This window comes from Rhinolophus hipposideros (genome assembly GCF_964194185.1).
Source record: "Rhinolophus hipposideros genome assembly, chromosome: X".
NCBI lineage: Eukaryota > Metazoa > Chordata > Mammalia > Chiroptera > Rhinolophidae > Rhinolophus > Rhinolophus hipposideros.
In genome coordinates, this window is record NC_138046.1 from 110259968 (window position 1) to 110282418 (window position 22451).

The 22451-nt window shown below is 38.9% G+C and overlaps 1 protein-coding gene across 6 annotated transcripts in view; it reads right to left on the reverse strand.

Annotated features, from left to right (window-relative positions):
• Positions 1-1428: 1428 nt before the first annotated feature.
• Positions 1429-22451, reverse strand: part of EIF2S3 (eukaryotic translation initiation factor 2 subunit gamma) — a 43818-nt gene continuing 22795 nt past the window's right edge. For 3 of the 6 annotated variants that reach the window (XM_081043800.1, XM_081043794.1, XM_081043799.1), the window contains one exon: positions 12421-13252. In XM_081043800.1, the coding sequence (XP_080899926.1) occupies positions 13225-13252 (28 nt within the window). In that variant the 3' untranslated portion in view covers positions 12421-13224. Of the gene's footprint in view, positions 1697-12420; positions 13253-16481; positions 16582-22451 lie in introns of those variants that run through there. The other 3 variants (XM_081043797.1, XM_081043796.1, XM_081043795.1) reach the window with 3 other exon arrangements.

The following is a 22451-nucleotide window of genomic DNA, read 5'->3' on the forward strand; positions in this document are numbered from 1 at the left end:
ATATACATTCCCTCCAGCAGAAGAGAATTCCCAACTCCCCATTCCTTGGCCAGTTCCTGATGTGCTCATACTTTTTAATTTTTGCCAAGAACATAACTACCTTGCAGAATGACCTTTCAGTTAGCAACATTTGTTAAGGCAGCTCTTGAAAAATCTACCACATTTTGAGCAAAGACTCCTTTTTAATGACTTTTCATTATTGTGATTATTTTCATTATTATAATTATAACGGCTTTTCACCCCAAAATAGTTAAATAAATATACTCAACGAAGTGATAATTCAACATTACAGTTTGAAGCCAAATGTTCTCACCAATTACAGGACATAAGAATTCATTGTCAGAGAATCTCATATGGAACAAATTTGAATTTTGCTGTGTTTACATGAACCACAAATGTTTTTTACTTGTTTTTGCATACACACATCAAGCAAATAGAAACAACCCGAGATGAGAACAAAACAGGAAGAAGCAGCTGGCAGAAATGTGGAAAGTTTCGTAATTCTCAAAAAGGTGAGGCAAGCCAAGGACACAGCAGGAATCTGACTGAATAAAATTAAGGTTCCAATAAAGTGTGAATTGTGCATATGACTCCTAGGTGCCCTGGCAATGGAGACCCCACCTTATGGTAATAACATCATCTTGAGGGAAAATTCACACGAAAATGGAGTAAGTAGTTAAGGGTCAGAACATTACATGATCTGGCCTGGTGAGGAGTTTGTGAAGCTTTTTGCTATAAAGAATGACTTCGTGAGTAGACCCCCCTCCCCCGCCACCCCAAAGTAAAACTGAATTATGAATAAGAGGGTTAAACTGAGCCTGTGCTCTGGAGCAGAGCCTCTCAAACTTGAACATGCACACAGCCACCTGGGCATGTCGTGCAAATGCTCCTTCTGATGCAGTGGGTCCAGGATGGGGCCTGAGGGTCCGCAAGGCTTTCTGGGATCCTGCACAGCTGTTGCTCCTCCCTCTGGCTTTGCATGAAGTCTGTCACTGAGAAGTTCTGTAGCGCAAATACCTGCGCCTGCTGGCACTGCTGCTAGAAAGACAATGGGACGTGGGACTGGACGACAGAAACCCATTCCCTCAGAAACCCTCCCATAGAAAGGGGCTGGAGGCAGCTTAGAGTCCTCCCGTGGGCATTATATGGCACATTATAGGGCACATTCAGAGGAAGAGACAGGAAATGAGAGCAGAGCAAGATCGATATGGAGAACAGACAATGAACACCAAATTACAGGTGCTTGATGTTCCTGGCCAAGAGACTCATAATGAAAGATCTGTTAGAAAAAGGTTTTTCTAAACTCAAGGAAGATCTCTATCTGCAGACTGAAAGAGCTTACCCCATTTCAGGGAAAAGGAACTATCAGACACACAGACACATTTGGCAACAATTTTTAACTACAAAAGAAAAAAAGCTGCAATCATCAAGACAGGAGAAAAATCATTTATTGAGGGCTTACCCTGCTCTGCACACTTGGTGCTTGACATGAATTCTCTCATTTAGAGGTCACAGCATTCCAGTAAAGGGGTGGTGCTGGCCTTTAAGTTGACTGGATTCAGGAACTCAAACCACGTTGTCAGGATGCCTTTGCTCTCCAGCTGCCCCGGCTCTTTCATTCCTCGTGGTGGCAGACAGGCTTCCTCCAGACGTGGCACAGGCAGCTCCGGGCTCACATTCTCCCAGCTCAGGGACCCTAAAGAAAGAGACGGTGTCTCTCTCCTGGTTTCACCATAGAAGGTCTCCAGTTGTCTTTACGCCATGTGCTCGCCCTTGGACCCATCACAGGGGCCGAGAGAATGGAGCAAGATAACTGGCCAGGGGCTGAGGGTACTGTGGTTAGAAGTCCCACCAGAATTAAAAGGTTGGAGTGACAAAAAATAAACAAATAAAAGAGAGCAAGGACAGTTTGGCCAACAGATGCAGGGGGTCCCCGAGAGGGAGGCCTATGAGTTGCCCCACTTTACAGATGAGGACAGTAAGGATTAGAGAGGTCAAGTAACTTGCCCAAGGTCACACACCCAGTATAAGTTGAGGAGTCAGGATACAAACCACGGCGGTCTGACCGGAACTCTTAACCGCTCTGCTGTAGGGCAACAGAGTCAGTTTGGTTTCAGACTTCTCTGCAAACCAGCTTTCAGAAGAAAAGGGAGTGACAGCGAGACTTTTTAGAGGAAAAGACTGTGACCAGTGATCTGTAGGCTCTGGCTCATTGTCTTTCACAATAATAGCTAACAAATATTAAACACACACTGTGTGACGGCCACTGTCTTAAGTTCTATGAGGACTTCTGCACGACTATGCCTGAGCTGGGGGGAAGGGAGGATGGTGGCCCACTTCTCCCAGAGTGACACATCTGCTCTAAAAGAGAGGAACTGGCAGGGATAGTCATCCCTGGTCTTCTCGTCTTGCTTCTCCCAGTATGGAAACTCTGGCCTGTGAGCAAGCTGGGCAGTACTACAGCCTGCCACACATGTAATAGAATTTGTGTCCTACTGCGGAGGTTGGGTAGGCGCAGGGAGCTCCAATCCTCTGCCCTGCACCTGTCTGGATGCAACTTGAGCAACACCGCGCTGGCACTGATGAGAGATGCTGCTGGTCCAACACTGGGAGCGGGAGGAAAGGGAGCCCCGTCTTCTGGGCTGCATCTTTCAAGAGTACAGGCTCCTCCACACTGAGCTGGGGGTTGGGAAACAGTTCGTGGCTCAAATGCCACAGATTCGTTGTTCTTACCAAGGTTTAGCAGGAGATCTTCTTGAATCAATGTTTCTCTTTTGCTGTGTGTCCTTGGAACAAATTCCAGAAACTTTAAATGGTTGGGTTTTTAAAATAATTTTCACCAGCAGTTCAATGGTTGTTTTGCTGGGGAGAGTATCTATCAGCCTCCTCACTCCACCATTTTGGAAGTTGGCTACCTCAGTCAGGTTTTTTTTAAAGGCGAAAAATAAGTTTGTTTAGTAGTATTTTCAATCCACGATTCAAACATATTCCATGTGTTTCAATCCACTGCAATTATTATTTTTTAAAGGCTTTTAAATGAATCAGATACAGTTTATATCTTTTTTTAAAAAATTTATTGGGGGAATATTGGGGAACAGTGTGTTTTTCCAGGACCCATCAGCTCCAAGTCAAGTCATTGTTTTTTCAATCTAGTTGTAGAGGGTGCAGCTCACTGGCCCATGTGGGAATCGAATCGGCGACCTTGGTGTTATAAACACTGTGCTCTAACCACTGAACCAACCGGCCGCCCCACTGCAATTATTTTTATTGGTGCTCAAATTATCTCAACTGTGGCTAATGGAAATTCCTTTAAGTTAGCTCTTGAGTCCTTTTGACATGACCCTAACAGTCGTTGACAGCTTTCTTGCCATTGAAATACTGTGCATACTATCTCCCCCAGATCCACAGAATGTTTTTGAAAAACTTAAAGGTCACCTTACCAGTATCAAAAAGAGTATACACGCCTTCCAAAGAAATGAAGAAGATAAAAGCAAACAGTCAAAAGGGAAAGACAAACAATTTGAAAAATCATTAAAAAATGATAAGGAAACATTAAAAACAGCATAGAAAAATATAACATGAATAATAAAACAAACATATTAACGATCATGATAAATATAAATGGAATCTACTGCCCTATTAAAAATTAAGATTCACAAATTGGATTAAGAATTCAATCTTGCTATTTGGAACAACAAGGGTGGACCTAGACAATATTATGTTAAGTGAAATAGGTTGGACAGAGAAAGACAAATACCATATGATTTCACTTATATGTGGACTCTAAAGAACAAAATAAATGAATAAACAAAACAGAAACAAATTCATAAACAGAAAAGAACAAACTGATGGTTGCCAGAGGGGAGAGGAATAGGGTTTTATGCAGAAAAGGAGAAGAGGATTAAGAAGTACAAACTTTCAATTAAAAAATAAGTCATGGGGATATAATGTACAACATAGGAAATAGAGTCAATAATATCATAATAACTCTGTCCAGGGACAGATGATTACTAGACTTATTGTGGTGATCACTTTGTAAGGTATATAAATGTTGAATCACTATGTTGTAAACCTGAAACTAATATAATATTGTATGTCAATTATAATTTAAAGTAAATTTTAAAAAGTAAATCTAAAAAATTTCAATTTTATATTATTTAAATGAAACACAAAATGAAACAAAAAGATTAAGGTAAAGGAAGGAGACATGTATAAAACAAATTCAAATTAAGAGAACTCAAAGAGGAAAATACTTTCATTAGTAGACTTTGACGTAAAAAAAGGCACTGAAAATTATAAAGCCAAAATATGAAGGATAGAGAAACATTTCATAATATGACAAATAAATTTTGCTTAATAGCTTTCTGGAAAGAAACATGCATACTAGGCAATACACATTTTTTTCCTAGTGCCCATGGAACACTGAACAAAAATTGAATATATAGCTGCTCTAACAGTGGCACGTAAACAGGGTTCAACTGCTAAAGAAGACTCACAGGATCCAAAATGACAAAGCTTACAGATGTAGAGTTTATTACCAGGAAAAGACACACTGGATATAGCAGGAGTGTGCAAGTCAGAATAAACATCATATCATATGACTCACAGGAGTCTGGAGAGGCCAGGTATAAGCTCCTTGTCTCTTCCCTGCACCAGCCCTAGAATAATTTCTTCAAGCATCCCTGGTTCCATTTATTGGAGAATTGTATTTAGAAACAAAGATCTGGATGCTAGGTGTTTAGAAACAAAGATCATTGCTGCTGAGATGTCACTGCTTCTAAGCTATCCCAGCAGTCAGAGCCAGGAAATATATCTAAGCATACTATCCCATGGATACATGCATATATATATATATATTTCTGTATCTGTCTACCAACTAGAGTACAGTATTTACGTACAGTTCTTTTTGTCATTAGCCTTACATTATCTAGTCAAAATACCACTTTTTCTTAACTTAGGTATAATTGGCATACATTATATTAGTTTCAGGTATACAACATAATCGTATATATTGTGGAATGATCACCACAGTAAGTCTAGTTAACATCCACTACCATAAATAGTTACAGATTTTTTTTCTTGTGATGAGAACTTTTAAGACCTACTCTCTTAGCAATTTTCAAATTTGCAATACAGTATTATTAACTATAGTCGCCATGCTGTACATTATATCCCCATGACTTACTTATTTTATAACTGAAAGCTTGTACCTTTGATTCCCTTCACCCATATCATCCCCAGCCCCATGCCTCTGGCAAACACCAATCTGTTCTCTGTATCTATGAGCTTAAAAACAGTGTTTCAAAGTTTCCCTGCCCTCTTCAGTGAAGTTACGACATACATTCTTAACACAATTAGATTCATTTATCATATTCTGCATTCCATCCTGGGATCGCTGGCAACCAGGTTGATTTTTTAAAATTTGCATGACGTTCATTCTCGGTGGTGTACCATTCTATCGGTTTTGACAATCGTAGAGTCATATATCCACACCACCCTTGATCAGCCTATTATGTACTCAAGCTTTCTCTCTCCCCCAATCCCTGGCAACCGCTTATCTGCTTTCTGTCCTGTGGTAGACTCAGTAATGACCCCAAAAGATATCTATGTCCTAATCCTGCAACCTGAATGTTTCATCATATGGCTAAAGGGACTTTGCAGATGTGATTAAGGATCTCACGATGGGGAGATTATCCTGGATTATCCAGATGGACCTGAAATGTAATCACATGGGTCCTTAAAAGAGAGCAGCAAGAAAGTCAAGGGAGGTAGGAGATATGAGGAGGGAAGCAAGAGGCTGGAGTGAAGTGGGGATGGAGTCACAAGCTAAGGAATACAGGTGGCCTCCAGAAGCTCGAGAAGTCATGGGAATGCATTTTCCCCTTGAGCCTCTAGAAGGAACCAGCCCTATAACACCTTGACTTTAGCCTACTGAAACTGATTTCGGATATCTGGCCTCCATGTATAAGATGAATAAGAGGCCAAATGTATAAGAGAATACATTTGTGTTTTAAGTCACCAAGTTTGTGGTCAGTTTTTACAGCAGCAGTAGGGGATGTAATGTACAGCATTAGTTTTGCCTTTTTCAAAATGTCCTGAATGAAATCATTACAATACTTTTGGCTCTTTTGAGCCTGGCTTCTTTCATTTGGCAAAACGCATTTAAGATTCATCCACGTTTATGTTATGTATATTTTACCACTAAAAACAGATTCATTCACGTTGTTGAGTGAATCAATAGATCTTTCCTTCTTATCACTGACTAGTATTTCATTGTATGCACGGACCAGTTTGTTTATCCATTTACTTGCTGAAGGACATCTGATTGTTTCCAGTTTTTGATTAATGAATCTGCTACAAACATTTGCATACACGCTTTTGTGTGCACATAAATTTTCAATTCACTTGGCTACTAAAACTCATAGGTATTCATAGCTTTTGAGATATGGAGATGTCAATTTAAATATCTTTACCAGGGAAACACATTATTAAGTAATGCAAACAAAAGAATCATGGGCTCTTTAAGAATCACAGAACAAGCCATAAGTTCTGAGTTCCGGATGTATTACAAGACCTCTTTGTTAGAAATAACATTTTCAAGGACATTTTAAGAAACCAGAAAATCATCTTATTCTGTTGCCAGGATTTCTTACACCAGCAGTTAGGAGGGCCTCTGGTTTTCCAGACCAAATGCTGAAATTCCATTATTTTGAACTGAGAGAAGTAAAGACAGATCTAAGAAGATTAAAACTACTATGGAATACGAGAACAAATTCAAAATGGATTAAAGACTTAAATGTGAGACCCGAAACCATAAAACTCCTGGAAGAATATATAGGGAGTAAACTTGCAGACATTACCCTGAGTGATATTTTTAGTGATATATCCCCTCGGGCAACGAAAGTAAAAGAAAAAACATCAAACGTAAAAGATTTTTGGCCCGCCCGGTGGCTCAGGCGGTTAGAGCTCCGGGCTCCTAACTCCGAAGGCTGCCGGTTGGATTCCTACATGGGCCAGGGGGCTCTCAACCACAAGGTTGCCAGTTCAATTCCTCAAGTCCCGCAAGGGATGGTGGGCTGCGCCCCCTGCAACTAGCAACGGCAACTGGACCTGGAGCTGAGCTGCGCCCTCCACAACTAAGACTGAAAGGACAACAACTTGAAGCTGAACGGCACCCTCCACAACTAAGATTGAAAGGACAACAACTTGACTTGGAAAAAAAAAAAAGTCCTGGAAGTACACACTGTTCCCCAATAAAGTCCTGTTCCCCTTCCCCAATTAAAAAAAAAAAAACATAAAAGATTTTTCACAGCAAAGGAAACCATCAATAAAACAAAAAGGCAGCCTACTGAATGGGAGAAGATATTTGTCAATGATACATCTGATAAGGGATTAATATCCAACATTTATAAAACACTCATTCAGCCTAACACCAAAAAAACAAGCAACCCAATTAAAAAATGGGCAGAGGACATGAAGAGACATTTCTCTAAAGAGGACATACAGATGGCCAACAGACATATGAAAAAATGCTCAACCTCACAAATCATTAGAGAAATGCAAACAAAAACCACAATGAGATATCACCTCACCCCAGTTAGAATGGCTGTCATCAATAAATCAGCAAACAACAAGTGCTGGCGAGAATGTGGAGAAAAGGGAACCCTGGTACACTGTTGGTGGGATTGCAGATTGGTGCAGCCACTATGGAAAACAGTATGGAGGGATCTCAAAAATCTGAAAATGGAACTACCTTATGACCCAGCAATTCCACTCTTAGGTATCTATCCAGAGAAATCCAAGATGCTAATTTGAAAAAAATATATGCACCCCTATGTTTATTGCAGCGCTATTCACAATAGCCAAGACAGGGAAACAACCGAAATGCCCATCGATAGACGACTGGACTAAGAAACTGTGGTGCATTTATACAATGGAGTATTACCAGGCCGTAGAGAAGAGTGAAATCTTACTATTTGCAACGATATGGATGGACCTGGAGAACATTATGCTAAGTGAAATAAGTCAGCCGGAGAAAGACAAATACCATATGATCTCACTTATATATGGAATCTAAACAAAAGAATAAATGATCAAAGTAAACAGAAATAGTCTCAGAGATACAGAGGAAAAACTGATGGTTGCTAGATGGGAGGGAGTGGGGATGATGGAGAAGGGGAAGGGATGAGACAGCATAAATTGGTAACTACAATATTGCCACAAAGATATGAAAGACAGTTTGGGGAATATAATCAATAATATTGTAAAGATTTTGTAGGGTGTCAGATGGGCACATGTCTTATTAGGGAGACCACGTCACGGACAGTGCAGATGCCCGACCACTGCGCTGTACACCTGAAGCTGAAGCTGAATAATATTGTATGTCAACTATAATTTAATCTATATATAATCACAGGATATGGAGTACAGCATAGGGAATAGAGTCAATGGAATTGTAATAGATATATACGATGTCAGAGGGGCAATAGATTGGGGGAAGGGGTTATCACTTTGTGAGGGGTGAAATGTCTAACTAGTACATTGTTTTGTACACCTGAAACTAATTTAAAAACTACTATGGAAAGGAAAGGGGCAAAATAGAATTATAAACAATTGGAATATGAGCATTTAATGTTATCCATCTACAGTGTAAATAGAAAAAACGGACAATGACTACTTGAATTTTTGATTATATTGGCAATCCGTTCACCCCTAGTCCTTAGTACTGTTTGCTATGAAACTTGTTAAACAGTTTCATGAAGTTATTAAAACTTATCTGTTTTTTCCAACAGATGCGCAGTGACGCCTCTGCCAGCGGAGTTTTGCCTGAACAGTCGTTCAAACATAAAAGTGGCAAAAATTTTCCCTAAGGAATCAAAACTACAGAGGAATAATTCCGAGTTGCACCCCTCAATACAAAATCAGGTACAAGTCACATATACAAAAGGCTTGTCAAACCAACTGCAACACGTGTAACAAATATTTGTCAGGGTATGGGATTTTCTCTTACAAGCTAACAAATTACCTGTTTTCATTTCCTGTATGTTAGCAACGCAATAGGCAGTATAAGCATCATCAGCATATTTGCATGGGTCCCCCACGTCCCCAAGTCCCACCGGGGACATGCAGAAGAGCCCAGGTGCCACACTATGTACTCAATGCAAGTTTGCATCGCAGCCGAGGAATACTGGTCTTTGGGAATTCACATCATTTATAGCAAGCCTGCTGTCTGTCCCAGAAGGAGACAGCTGCTCACCTCTCAAGGCAGCTCCCGGCAAACACAACCTGAGAGACGGCCCAGGTAGAGGAACAGGGCCCTGCCTTCTTAGCATACAAAACAAGAACAACAGGGACACTCTGAGCTGTGACAAATTGCATCTCCCAACAATATTATGCCCAGAGAGAAAACAGGCCATCTCTCCTTCCACATGAAGTAGACAATAAGATGTGCTGCTCAAAGCTTTGCCCTGAGGAGTATTTTCCTTCACCACTGTCTTTGAGGGGCTAGAACACAGCCATCCACTTTTAGCTGGTGCCAGCAAACTGCATAAACCAGGTCTACATTTTTCTCTGTTAACCAGTCATAGAGAATTCTCTGGGAAACCATGAATGTGGGTTAAGGGAGAAACACATCGGAGGAGCAAGTCCCATGAGGGTTTAAAACACCTCTTTACATAGTTTACTTGTGCCTTCTGACCAGTTTGGACTCAATTGTATATGTAGGTATATAACATTATCATTTTCTAATGGAATACTGTTGTCACATCCAATTTTCTATTTCCATGGATTAGATAACACCTATTAGTTCCTGATGGTCATTTCATGTGGTACACACCACTCTCTTTTCACCTTCTACATCTCCTGCCCATGCTTTCCATTGAGTGAACCCACCCAGAAGCTGGAGGGCAAGTTCCTTCCCAGAGCACAGAGCAGGTAGAGAGGGTGGAGTGAATCTGGAAGGGCAAATGGAAGATATCCAGCACAGCCCATAAATGGCATTGATGTCATTGGTGTGATTTTCTAAACCATTAAACCATTCTTGGTAAAGTTCCAAACAAAACAACTCACACTCCTTTCAATTTACACAGTAGTTCCGTTCCTGGAAAATTCCAGGATATTGAAACTGCAAAAAAATACTTTGAGTTATGCTTGCTTTGGTAGCAATATACTAAAATTGGAATTATACAGAGAACATAAACATGGCCCCTGTGCTACAATGACATGCAAATTTGTGAAAGCATTCCATATTTTAAAACATCAATTTTAGAAAAAGAAAACAGTACTTTGAGTTTCTGTACAAAATGAAGTTAGGTTTAGGCTCAGACAATTACAAATAGGTTTTTCATATACATGAATGTCTAGGGGGACATTTGAAAATTATGTAAGACATAGGAAAATTTATCCTTGTAAGAATGTCACATACATTGAAGAACATAGGACATTCTTGACTCCTGTCCATGAACTGCCTCCAGGGGTTTCCTACTCCTGCCAGGGGATTCCTGTCAACAACCGAAAGAGCCCCACATGTTTTCAAAGCAAACTCTTGGGTGACGCCGCCCTCGGTGAGACCCCCTCTCCTTAGGTGAAATATTCACCCTTGCAGAATTTGAGTTGGATACTTCATCCACTTAGTATTTGGGGGCAACAGTGAACGCAAGAAATGACTTCTCAATTTATGGGTCCTTGTTCAATCCAACATCCTAAAGTCTCTGACCCAGCTACCAAACGCTGCCATTTCTGGCAATGTGTAATTGTGAATTTGAATTTTCTTATTTAGTATGAATAAAAATTAAGAAAATAATTGGATGTGAAATGAAGCTCAAGCTTCACATGGAGCCAGATAAAAGTTTTAAAATAACCATATTTCGTGTCACTTGATATTAAACTATAACATTTTTCTACCTTTGACATATATTTTTAAGTAATGCGTACACATTATATAAAGTTACAAAATATAGACACAAAAATAAAGAGTAAAGACATCATATACTGTGGTAGACAGGGGAATGGCCCCCCTCAAAGATGTCCATGACCTAATCCCTGGAACCTTTCACATGTCAAAAGGGATTCTGCAGATGTGACTCAATTAAGGATCTTGAGATGGGGAGATGATCATGGACTATCCCCGTGGGTCCAATATAATCGCAAGGGTCTCCATAAAAGGAAAGCAGGAGGGTCAGAAGGCAGAGGAGGTGATGTGTTAGAAGCAGATTCTGGAAGGATGCGGCCAGAGCTAAGGAATGGTAGCAGCCCCTAGAGGCTGGAAGTGGCAAGGAATGGATTCTCCCCTAGAGCCTCCAAAGGGAACCCGCCCTGCAGACACCTTGATTTTAGTCCCATAAAACTCACTTTATACTTCTGACCTCCAAAACTGTAAGGGAATAAATTTGTGTTATTTTAACTCACTACATTTGTGGTCATTTGTTACAGCAACAATAGGAAAAACTCATGAACACCCACACCACCACTGCCCCCTCTCCTGCCGCAGAGATCCACCATTGTTAACACCTTAGTACCCATACTTCCCGATCTTTCCCTATGATATTATATGTGTCTGTGTACCTTTTGCAAAAATGGATCACAGTGTGCATGTTATTTTAATAACCTCCTTTTTAAAGTCAACAAACTCCATCTGTCCATTTCATCGAATACCTAGACTACATGAAAAATTTCCCAAATGACACAAAAATGCACTTAACAGTCGTTTGGTCCCAATCAAGTTCTGCTTGAAGGCCAACATTTGACTATTAGGTCCCTTCCATTATGATGTTGACTATTGAAGAGATAGTCCTACAGTTGTTTTGAGGAATGTGCCACCTTCTGGGTTTGTTTAGTTGCTACTTCTTGGTGCTGTTTACTTTGTTCTCCTATTTGTTATACCCTGTAACATTTTTATTAAACGTTTTTGGCTACAACACTCCCTAGGTGATGGGTATTCATGTTGAATCACATTAGAAGACACACCTACATGGTTAATCCATTACTGATGTTAAGATTGATTACTGGATTAAGGTGATGACTGCCTAATCCCTCCATTGTACAGTTATATTTTTGCCCTGAAACTAGGAAGTGACCATTGTTACTTTCGCATTTAAAAAATATCCAATGCCATTCACCCATTTTAACACTAGTTGATAATCACGATGACGGTGATAATGATCATGGTAATTTCATTAAAGTTTGTGATGTGTTTCAAAATCTATCATCTCTTCTGCATTTACTAGTTGGGTTTCATCTGTGAGGTAGAGCTTCCCTCATCTACTGGGGGTATTCGGTTACCTAAAATACAGATTCTACTGGAAAGGCAAGGAAAACAATGCTTAAATCTTTACTATTAATTACCAAATTACATAGTAAGTAGTTGATTTAATAGCTGCCTTGAATGGTGACAAATAAACATTTTCAGACTTTCTCTATTTTGAATATCTTTATTAAATCATGGATTTTCATATTCCATCTGTTTCAATTCATTGCCATCATTTGTCTTTATAATGCTCTAAATGTCATGACTCCAGCCAGTGGAACATGACCCCATTGATCTTTGAGAACTTCACTGATTTCTAGCACAAGAAAATATCCCTGGCTCTCCTTGTACTTTCCCTGCCTCAGCCCAGGAATAAACTGTTTCTCCAAAAGGCTCAGCTTCCCTTTAATGGGGAATGGTTTTCAGAAGCCACAACCTGAGTACTAGGGGGTGCTCATTATTTGAACAATACAATGAATGGTGACACTGCTTTTAAGCCATTTCAATGGACAGAGCTAGAAAAAAATGCACATTGTGGCAGAGAGACTCTAGGGTGGCTCCCGAAATCCCTGCCTTCTGGTGTTCATGCCGCTGTGTGCTCCTCTCCTCCTGAGAATGGGAGGAACCGTGACCTGCTTCTAGTCAGTAGTACATGGCAAAGGTGACAGGATGCACATGATTACATATACGCGTATATGATCATAACATGTCTCATTAATGCCAGTCTTCCAAGGAGACTCTCTCCCTTGCTGGCTTTAAGGAAGCCAGCTGCCATGCTGTGAGCTGCCTATGGAGAAGGCCACTTGGCAAGGAACTGAGGGGAGCCTCTGGCTGACAGCCAGCAAGAAACTGAGGCCCTCCGTCCAGCAGCCTGCAAGGAACGAAAAGCTGCCAACAACCATGTGAGCTGGAAAACAGATGCGACGACAGTCCCGGCGGATGCCCTGATAGAAGCCTTGTTTTCCTCTGAAGCAGAGCACCTAGCTAAGCCATGGCCAGACTCTTGACCTACAGAAAAAGAGAGATAATAAATATGTCTTGTGCTAGGCCTCTAAGTTTGTGGTACTATTGTTACGTAGCAATAGATAACTAATGCACTATTTAATCATGGGTTTATATGAATATTTTCAATTCAATCTTAATATTACAATGTTTTCCTTAATTTCTTGGATTTTATCCGAATATTTTTGCAAATAATGGAACTACTGGTCCTATCCCTGGGAGGACTACACACTAAATTGTGAATAAAAAACTGAAAATGAGGGATCTCCTCTCCTTTCTATTTTTCCATATTCCTCTCTTTGAAGGGGAACATTTATTTATTCATATTTTTTCTCTTACAGCCTTGCTCATTTAAGTAAACTAAGTCTGTGAAATCACTTCATAATAATTTCAGCCCCAGGGTTCCTTTAAATTATTATTGCAAATTGTAATATTTTCTGTTAATATAGTTCTTCATGGTTTCAAATGAATTTTTTCAATTATAAGTTTCTCTAATAAGTTTTGAAATAGCATTCAATTAACTTAATTTGATTTAGACAAAATTATCATACAACCTAAGTGCTTCTAACAATGTGTATTTCCCCAAACAAGGCTCGCCTATGCTTTTTAAATGTTTTTTAAAACAGTTAAATACAAAGTTTGATTCTTTGTATTTTTAGTAAACATACAAACTAGAAATTCAAAGGCCAAGCTCTGGACAACCACGTATGATGAACAAAGATGTCCCTAATCTAAATCAACCACTTAAAAAAATTCAGTAACAAATATTTAATTTTGAAAATTATACAAGTACACTTATACTTGTATGATTTCTGCTCAACAATTAAATGTTTTCAAATGTCAGCTTGAAATGATGTTATTAATACTGATAAAAGAAAAAAACACTCAGATTCATTTTGAATACTTGTCTATTACTTTCAGGTTTAACACAAGATGTTATAGAACAAATAATTCAACCTGACAAAATGACATTTCCCGAAAGTACTATTTCCAGTAACAATTTCTCTGTTGAATAAGAATTGACAGTAAATATTGTAAAATACCTCACAACAACCCTACACATCGGTCAATAAATATGACTGTAATGTATTTTATAGAAAGTAGCAGAATTGGCTTTACAGAAGCCTGAAGAACAATGGTTAAGTTCTCCTGAGCAAAAATCCCATACCAACTAAGAAAGAGATTAAATTAAGGCAAAGACTTTTCTGGCACAGCTTCTCATGTACCTTAAAACTCTGTTCTATGTCATGAAACTGTTTTCTCTGGATTAATAATGCACTGAAGAGGTTGAGGGAACCTTGAGAAAAGGGTCTGGGTTTTATTTACCTCTCTCTCCCCAGGTGTAGTATAGAACCTGGCATATTAATTAATGTTAAATAACTGAATGGATAATTGGAGGGAGGAAGGAAGGAAGGAAGGAAGGAAGGAAGGAAGGAAGGAAGGAAGGAAGGAAGGAAGGAAAGAAAGAAGGAAGGAAGGAAGGAAGGAAAGAAGGAAGGGCAAAGGATCCAATGAATGGCCTTAGGTGGCTTTAAGTTACTCTGAAATATATGTAAATATTTTTAAAGTAATAAAGAAATACAAAACAATGAAGAACTGAAGGAAGTTAGCCAAAACCTTAGTGAAAGCTGCAGATTTCCATGAATCAATGGAATAAATAGGTATTATTGTTATAAACCCAGAAATGAGGATTATGTCGACTGTGGGTACAACCCCTACTTTAAAATTTTGAAATCCATGTCATTTTGTTTATAAAAGGGGATTAATCTAACCTTTGAGATCATGAGAAACCGGAGATCTACAGCCCAGATCTTACAACCCACCCAATCTCGGGCCAAACAGCAACCTCAGTCAAAACAGACAGTAATTGTTTAGGAGTGCTATGGGCTCAACAGGGACAATACTGCCCTCTAGGGAGTGTTTTGGAAGTTTGTGGATATATATGTTTATATGTATTTTTGGCACATTGGAGTGAAACTGCAAAGCATTAATGATACAGGGACTCTTAAAAGCCACAAGAGAAAAAAGGCATTACCACTAAGAAATGAAAATTAGATCATCAGCAGACTTTGCATCAGCCAACAACTGATGCCAGAAGACAATAGAATCATAGTGAAAGGGGAAGTTATTAGCAATGTAGGATTTTATACCTAAGTAAATTACCATTGTAGAGTAAAGGCAAAATAGAGACATTTATAGACATACGAAAAAGAAGTTTACCACTCACAGACTCTCACTAAAAATACTGTGGGTGCTCTGATTTCTGGTGCCAGCCAAGATGGAGTAAGTCCACTATAGTCTATTTCTCCTACTTAGAACAACTAAAATCTCTAGGGGGAAAAACACAAAAGCAACTACCTCAGAACTTTGAAAAGTAAGTAGAAGCAGGTAGATTGAGAAGGGAAGTAAAAACTAGAAGAAGTGACTCGCACAGGGATGAGTTACCCATATTTTTTTAAGGTACTTTCTCTCCCAACATTGATCAGAGGAGAAGTCTCCAGCAGAGCTGCTATAAGCAGTACAAGAAGAAAAACTCCAAGGAACCCCATACTTCTGACCAGAGGAATGAGAAAACGTGCCCCTGAAAGATGGAAGTGTGGAAACAATCACAAAGAGGAGAAAGTTGAAGAAGGGGTCAATTCTGTGTACGAAACAGCAAAACGCCAGGCTCACCTAGGAGCTGAACATACATGGGACAGACCCAAAGCAACATAGCAAAGACTTTAAGACCTGAATTGTGATGTATAACACCACGCAAACGTGCCCCTGAGTAGAGCATATGTGGGATAAGCCCAAAGTATCAGAGCAAAGGCTTTGAACTGACATTGGGACCACTGAACACAGAAGGTGATCTAGAACTTGTAGTCTGAACATAACCAGGTTGATTGTCTGCTTTAAAAAAAAATCCCATCCACCAGGGGACTCTAACAGAACCCAGATTCTTACAACATAAGATTCAAAATATCCAGTATACAATCCAAAATTACTTGACATACAAAGAATCAAGAAAATGTGACTAATTCCCAAAGCAAAAGACATTCAAGCGATGCCAAGTCCAAGATGATTCAGATGCTGAAATTAACACAGACTTTAAAGCTGTTATAATTATGCTCTGTGAGGTAAATACACACTTTAAATAAATGAAAAGATAGTTCTCAGAAGAGTAAAAAGAAACTATAAAAAATAAGCTAATGGAAATGTTAGAAGATAAAAATACAATATATGAAACACTCACTAGGGGGTGGCCAGTTAGCTCAGCTGGTGAGAGTATGGTGCTGGTAGCACCAAAGTTGCCGGTTGTATCTCCCTCATGGGCCACTGTGAGCTGTGACCTCCTTAAAAAAAAAAAATTCACTAGATGAGCTCAATAGAAGTAGATGTGTTATATATAATATATATAAAATCCTCATTTTATGTATAACATGATATCACTCATATATAAGATATTACACACACACACACACACACACACACACACACATATATTTTGAGGGCACAGCTCACAGTGGCCTATGCAGGGATCGAACCGGTAACGTTGATGCTCTAACCAACTGAACTAACCGGTCACCCCTATGTTTATTTAATATAGAGAAAATGAGGATTGTCTGGACTATGGGTACAATCCTTGGTTTAAAATTTTGGAATCCGTGTTATTTTGTCCGTAAAAAGGGGAGTAGTCTAACCTTGGAGACGATGAGAAACTGGAGATCTGCAGCCCAGATCTCACAACCCACTCCGTCTCTGGCCAAAAACAACCTCACTCAAAAGAGACAATTGTCTCAAAAGTGCTATGGGCTCAATGGGGACAATACTGCCCTCTAGGGAGCATTTTGGAAGTTTGTGGGTACATTTTTTTTTTTGACACATTGGGGTGAAACTACAAAACATCAATGATAAAGAGAAAAAAATAAAATAAAATAATATATTATATATGCATATATGTATATGTATATATATGTGTGTTTGTGTATGTGTATGTGCGTATCCACATATATATGGATACGCACATACATATACACATACACATACATACACACACAGTTGTGGAGGCTGGCAAGTCCAAACTCTCCAGGGCAGGCCAGCAGGCTAGAGAGCCAGGGAAAAATTGCAGTGTTGAGTCCAAAGGCAGTATGGAGGCAAAAATCTTTCTTCCTCAGCGTAGGTCAGTTTTTTCTCTTAAGTCCTCCAACTGACTGGATAAGGCCCACCCCATTACAGAGGATACTCTGCTTTACTCAAAGTCTATTGATTTAAATGTTAATCATATCTAAAAAATACCTTCACAGCAATATCCAGACTAGTGTTGGACCAAACACTGGGTACCATAACCTTGCCAAATTGACGCATAAAATTAACCATCACAGATGACAGAGTAAAGAATCAGTGAGCTTGAAGATAGATTAATAGAAATTATCCAATCCTAAAAATGGAAAGAAAGATTGAAGAAATTTAACAGAACTTCAGGCCTGTGGAAAAAATATCAAAAGGTCTACCATTTATGCCACTGGAATCTCAGGAGAGCAGAAAGAGATTAGTACAGAAAAAATATTTGAAGAAATAATAACTGAAAATTTCCCAAATTTGGAGAACGACATAGAGATTCAAGATCAGCAAACTCACAAGATACACTCACCAACAAGGAAAATTTGTTCATTCTTCTCAGTTATATATGAATCATTTACTTTATAATGACCAGATATAAGTGACAAAGTCTCAACAACAAAAAACAATATTAAACAGATCTCACTCTCTGATAGAAAAGAACAATAACAAGATATATTTTTTAAAATGCTTAGTCAGTTATACCTCAATAAAGCAGAAAAAATGTTTAGAACACTAAAATGCTACTAACTCATGGGTTTAAGAGTAAATCATGATTTGGCAAAGGATTCTTAGATATGATACCAGAAGCACAAGCAACAAAAGAAAACATAGATAAACTAGACTTCGTCAAAATAAAAAACGTTCATGCTTCAAAGGACACTATCAAGACAATGCACAGAAAATCCATAGAATGGGAGAACAAATTTGCAAATCATAAATCTGATAAGAGCTTTGCATCTGGAATATATAAAAAACTCTTACAACACAATAATAAAAAGGCGACCCAATTTTTAAAATGAGCAAAGGATCTGAATAGACATTTCTCCAAGGAAGATATACAAATGGCCAATAAGCACATGAAAAGATGTTCAACATCATTAGCCATCAGGGAATGCGAATCAAAACAATAATGAGATACCACTTCATACCCACCAGGATGGCTATAATAAAAAAGTCATAATAAGCAACAGGAGTTCTCATTCAGTGCAGGTGAGAATGCAAAATGTACAGCCACTTTGGAAGACAGTTTGGCAATTTCATACAAAACTAAACATACTCTTGTCATATGATCCAGCAATAGCGCTCCTTCATATTTACCCAATTGAAAATTTATGTCCACGTAAGGACCTGCACATGAATCTTTTTTTATAAATAAATTTTATTGGGGAATATTGTGGGACAGTGTGTTAGTCCAGGGCCCATCAGCTCCAAGTTGGAGGGCACAGCTCAGCTCCAAGTTCAGTCGCCGTCCTCAATCTTTAGTTGCAGGGGACACAGCCCACCACCCCACGCGGGAATTGAACCAGCAACCTTGTTGTTGAGTACTTGTGCTCTAACCAACTGAGCCATCCTGCCGCCCCTGCACATGAATCTTTATAGCAGCTTATTCATAATTGCCAAAAATGTGGAAACAATCAAGATATCCTTCAACAGATGAATGGATAAACAAACAGTGGTATATTCATACAATGGAATGTTATTCAGTGATAAAAAAGAAATGAGCTATCAAGTCAGGAAGACGTGGAGGAACCTCAAGTGCATATTGCTGAGTGAAAGAAGCCAACCTGAAAAGGCTATGTACCGTGTTATTCCAAGTATGTGACATTGTGGAAAAGGCAAAACTATGGAGACAGTAGAAAGATCAGTGGTTGCCAGGGACTCAAGGGGAGGGAGGAAAGGAGGTATGAGAGGTGGAGCACAAGGGAATTTTAGGGCAGTAAAACCATTCTGTATGATAGTGTAATGATGGATATATGTCATTATACAATGAGCAAAACCCATAGAATGTGTAACATAAAGAGTGAATCCCAATGTAAACCATGGACTTTAGTTTTAAGAAAACTGGCTTTAGAGTAAGCAATGTAAAATAAAAAGAACGTGGCCAAAGGAGAAAAAAAAGCCATAATAACAAGTGTTGGTGAGATGGGGAGAAATAGGGACCCTCACATATTGCTAGTGGGAATGCAAAATGGTGCAGCCACTTTGGAACACAGTCTGGCAGTTCTTCAAATGACTAAATATAGAGTTACCATATGACTCAGCGATTCCACTCCTAGGTATATACTGAAGACAAATGAAAACACAGGTCCACAGAAAAACTTGTATATGAGTACAAATGTTTATAGCAGCATTATTCATAATAGCCCAAAGGTGGGAACCTAAATGTCCGTCAATGGACAAATGGATAAACAAAATGTGGTCTATTCATACAATAGGATATTATTCAGCAACAAAAAGGAATGAAGCACTGACACATGCAACATTGATGAACCTTGAAAACATTAAGCTAAGTGAAAGAAGTCAATCACAAAAGTCCACATATTATATGATTCTAGTCATTTGAAAGTCCAGAATATAGAAATCTATGGGAATAAAAAGATTAGGGCTGACCCCGCGGCTCAGGTGGTTGGAGCACCATGCTCCTAACACCAAGGTCGTGGGTTCGATTCCCACATGGACCAGTGAGCTGCGCCCTCTACAGGTAAGATTGTGAACAACAGCTCTCCCACGAGCTGGGCTGCCTAGAGCAGCAGGAGGTTGGCAGGCTGCTGAGTGCTGCCCTGGGCTACTGTGTACTGCCATGAGTGACTGGCGGCCAGCGTGGGCGTGAGTGGCGGGTAGCCAGCGTGAGTGGCCGGCAGCCAGCGAGAGCTGCTGTGAGCTGCTGTGAGCGGCTGACTGATGACCAGCAACCGACTGCCACAATCGGTGGGGAGCGCAAGGCTCATGATACCAGCATGGGCCAGAGAGTTGTGTCCTACACAGCTAGACTGAGAAACAACGGCTTGAACCGGAGTGGGGGAGGGAGGCCGAAGAAAGGGGGAAAAAAAGGAAAAGAAAAAACTCCAGGAAGTCAGATCATCAGAAAGAGAAAGGAAGCGCGAGAAAATAAACAACTTTAGGAACAGAAAAGGAAATATAACAAGCAATAAGAGTAGAGATTTTTAATAACGTATGAGAATACTATGAATAACTTTATTTCAGTACATATGAAAACTAAGAAGACATGGAAAGGTTTCCAGAAAAATATAAATTACCAAACTAGAAACTGATAATCAAATGTCTCTCATGATAATGAAATACCAAGCCCACACAGTTTTACTAAAAAGTTTCACCAAACCTTCAAAGAAAAGATAATCTCTCTTTATCAAACAATATAGTTCAGAAAATAGAAGTGGAAAAGTTACTTAGCCCATTTTATGGGCTAATATAAACTTGATATAAAACACAAAACAATAAAAGAAAATGACATTTTAGATCAATCTCACTTATTAATATGCACACAAATCTTCTAAATAAAATAATAACAAACCAAATTTAAGCAGTGCATTAAAAAGAGTAATGTGAAGACAAATAAACAAACAAAAACTCATAGACACAGTCAACAGTTTAGTGGTTATCAGAGGGTAAGGGGGGAGTGAGGAGGTAGAAGAGGGAAAAGGGATCAAATATATGGTGATGGAAGGAGAACTGACTCTGGGTGGTGAAGACACAATGTGATTTATAGATGGTATATTATAGAATTGTACACTCAAAACCTATGTAATTTTACTAATCAATGTCACCCCAATAGATTTAATAAAATTTTTTAAAAAGTAATGTGCTACAAGTAGAACTCTTTGAAGAATGCACTAAGAAGAATTCAACATCAAAAAATCTAGTAATGTAATATTTCATAGATTAAAGGAAAAATATAATCATCTCACGGGATACAGAAGAGACAATGAACATTTATTCATTATTTAAAACAAAACAAAATAAAAACCCCTAAGAGAATTAGAATTAAAAGGAAACTTCCTTAACCTGGAAAAAAAACTATTAAAAAAAAAACTATAGTAGAGGTGAGACTTTCAGTAAAGGTAGAAGGCAAATCAGTTCCCAGAAAAGTAACTGTAAAGTTAGATAAAATTGACAAAAACAACCATTTCAGTGTTGTAGAAATCAACCAAAGCGGGGAGAGGGAAGGAGAGAGACAACAGAAACTACCAATATCAGGAATGAAACAGGGGATATCACTACAGACCCTGTAGACATAGAAAGGATAATAAAAGACTACTACAAAGAAATCTAAACATGAAAACTTGACAACTAAGATGAAACACACCAATTCCTTGAAAAACACAAACTACCACAATGCACCCAATATTAAATACATAATTTGGATAGTCCTATAACTCTTAAGTGAACTGAATTTTTAATCTTAAAGATCTTCAAAAGAGAGATCTCCAGGTCCAAGTGGCTTCCACTGGAGAATTATAACAAACTTTTAAAGAATTAACATCACTTATATACAATCTCTTCTGGGAAATAGAAGAGAGAACACTTCCCAATTCATTTTATGATGCTAGTATTTCCCCGACTAAAACCAGAGAGACAATACAAAAAATGAAAACTACAGCCAATATTTCTCATGAGTATAGATGTAAAATCATTAACAATATTTGGCAAATAAAATTCAGAAACATATAAAAATCATTATGTGGGCTCTAGTATCCAGAATACATTAAAACTCAACAACAAAAAGACAAACAACCTACTTTAAAAATGAGCAAAGGACTTGAATAGATATTTCTCCAAAGAAGATATACACATGACTAACAAGCACACAAAAAGATGGCCAACATCATTAATCACTAGGGAAATGCAAATCAAAACCACAATGAGATACGACCTCACACCGACCATGATGGCCCTAACAACAACAAAACATAAAATAAAAAGTATTGGGGGCGGCCGGATAGCTCAGTTGGTTGGAGCATGAGCTCTGAACGACAGGGTTGCCGGTTCGATTCCCACATGGGTCAGTGAGCTGCGCCCTCCGCAACGAGATTGAAGGATGGCAACTTGGAGCTGATGGCCCCGGGAGAAAAACACTGTTCCC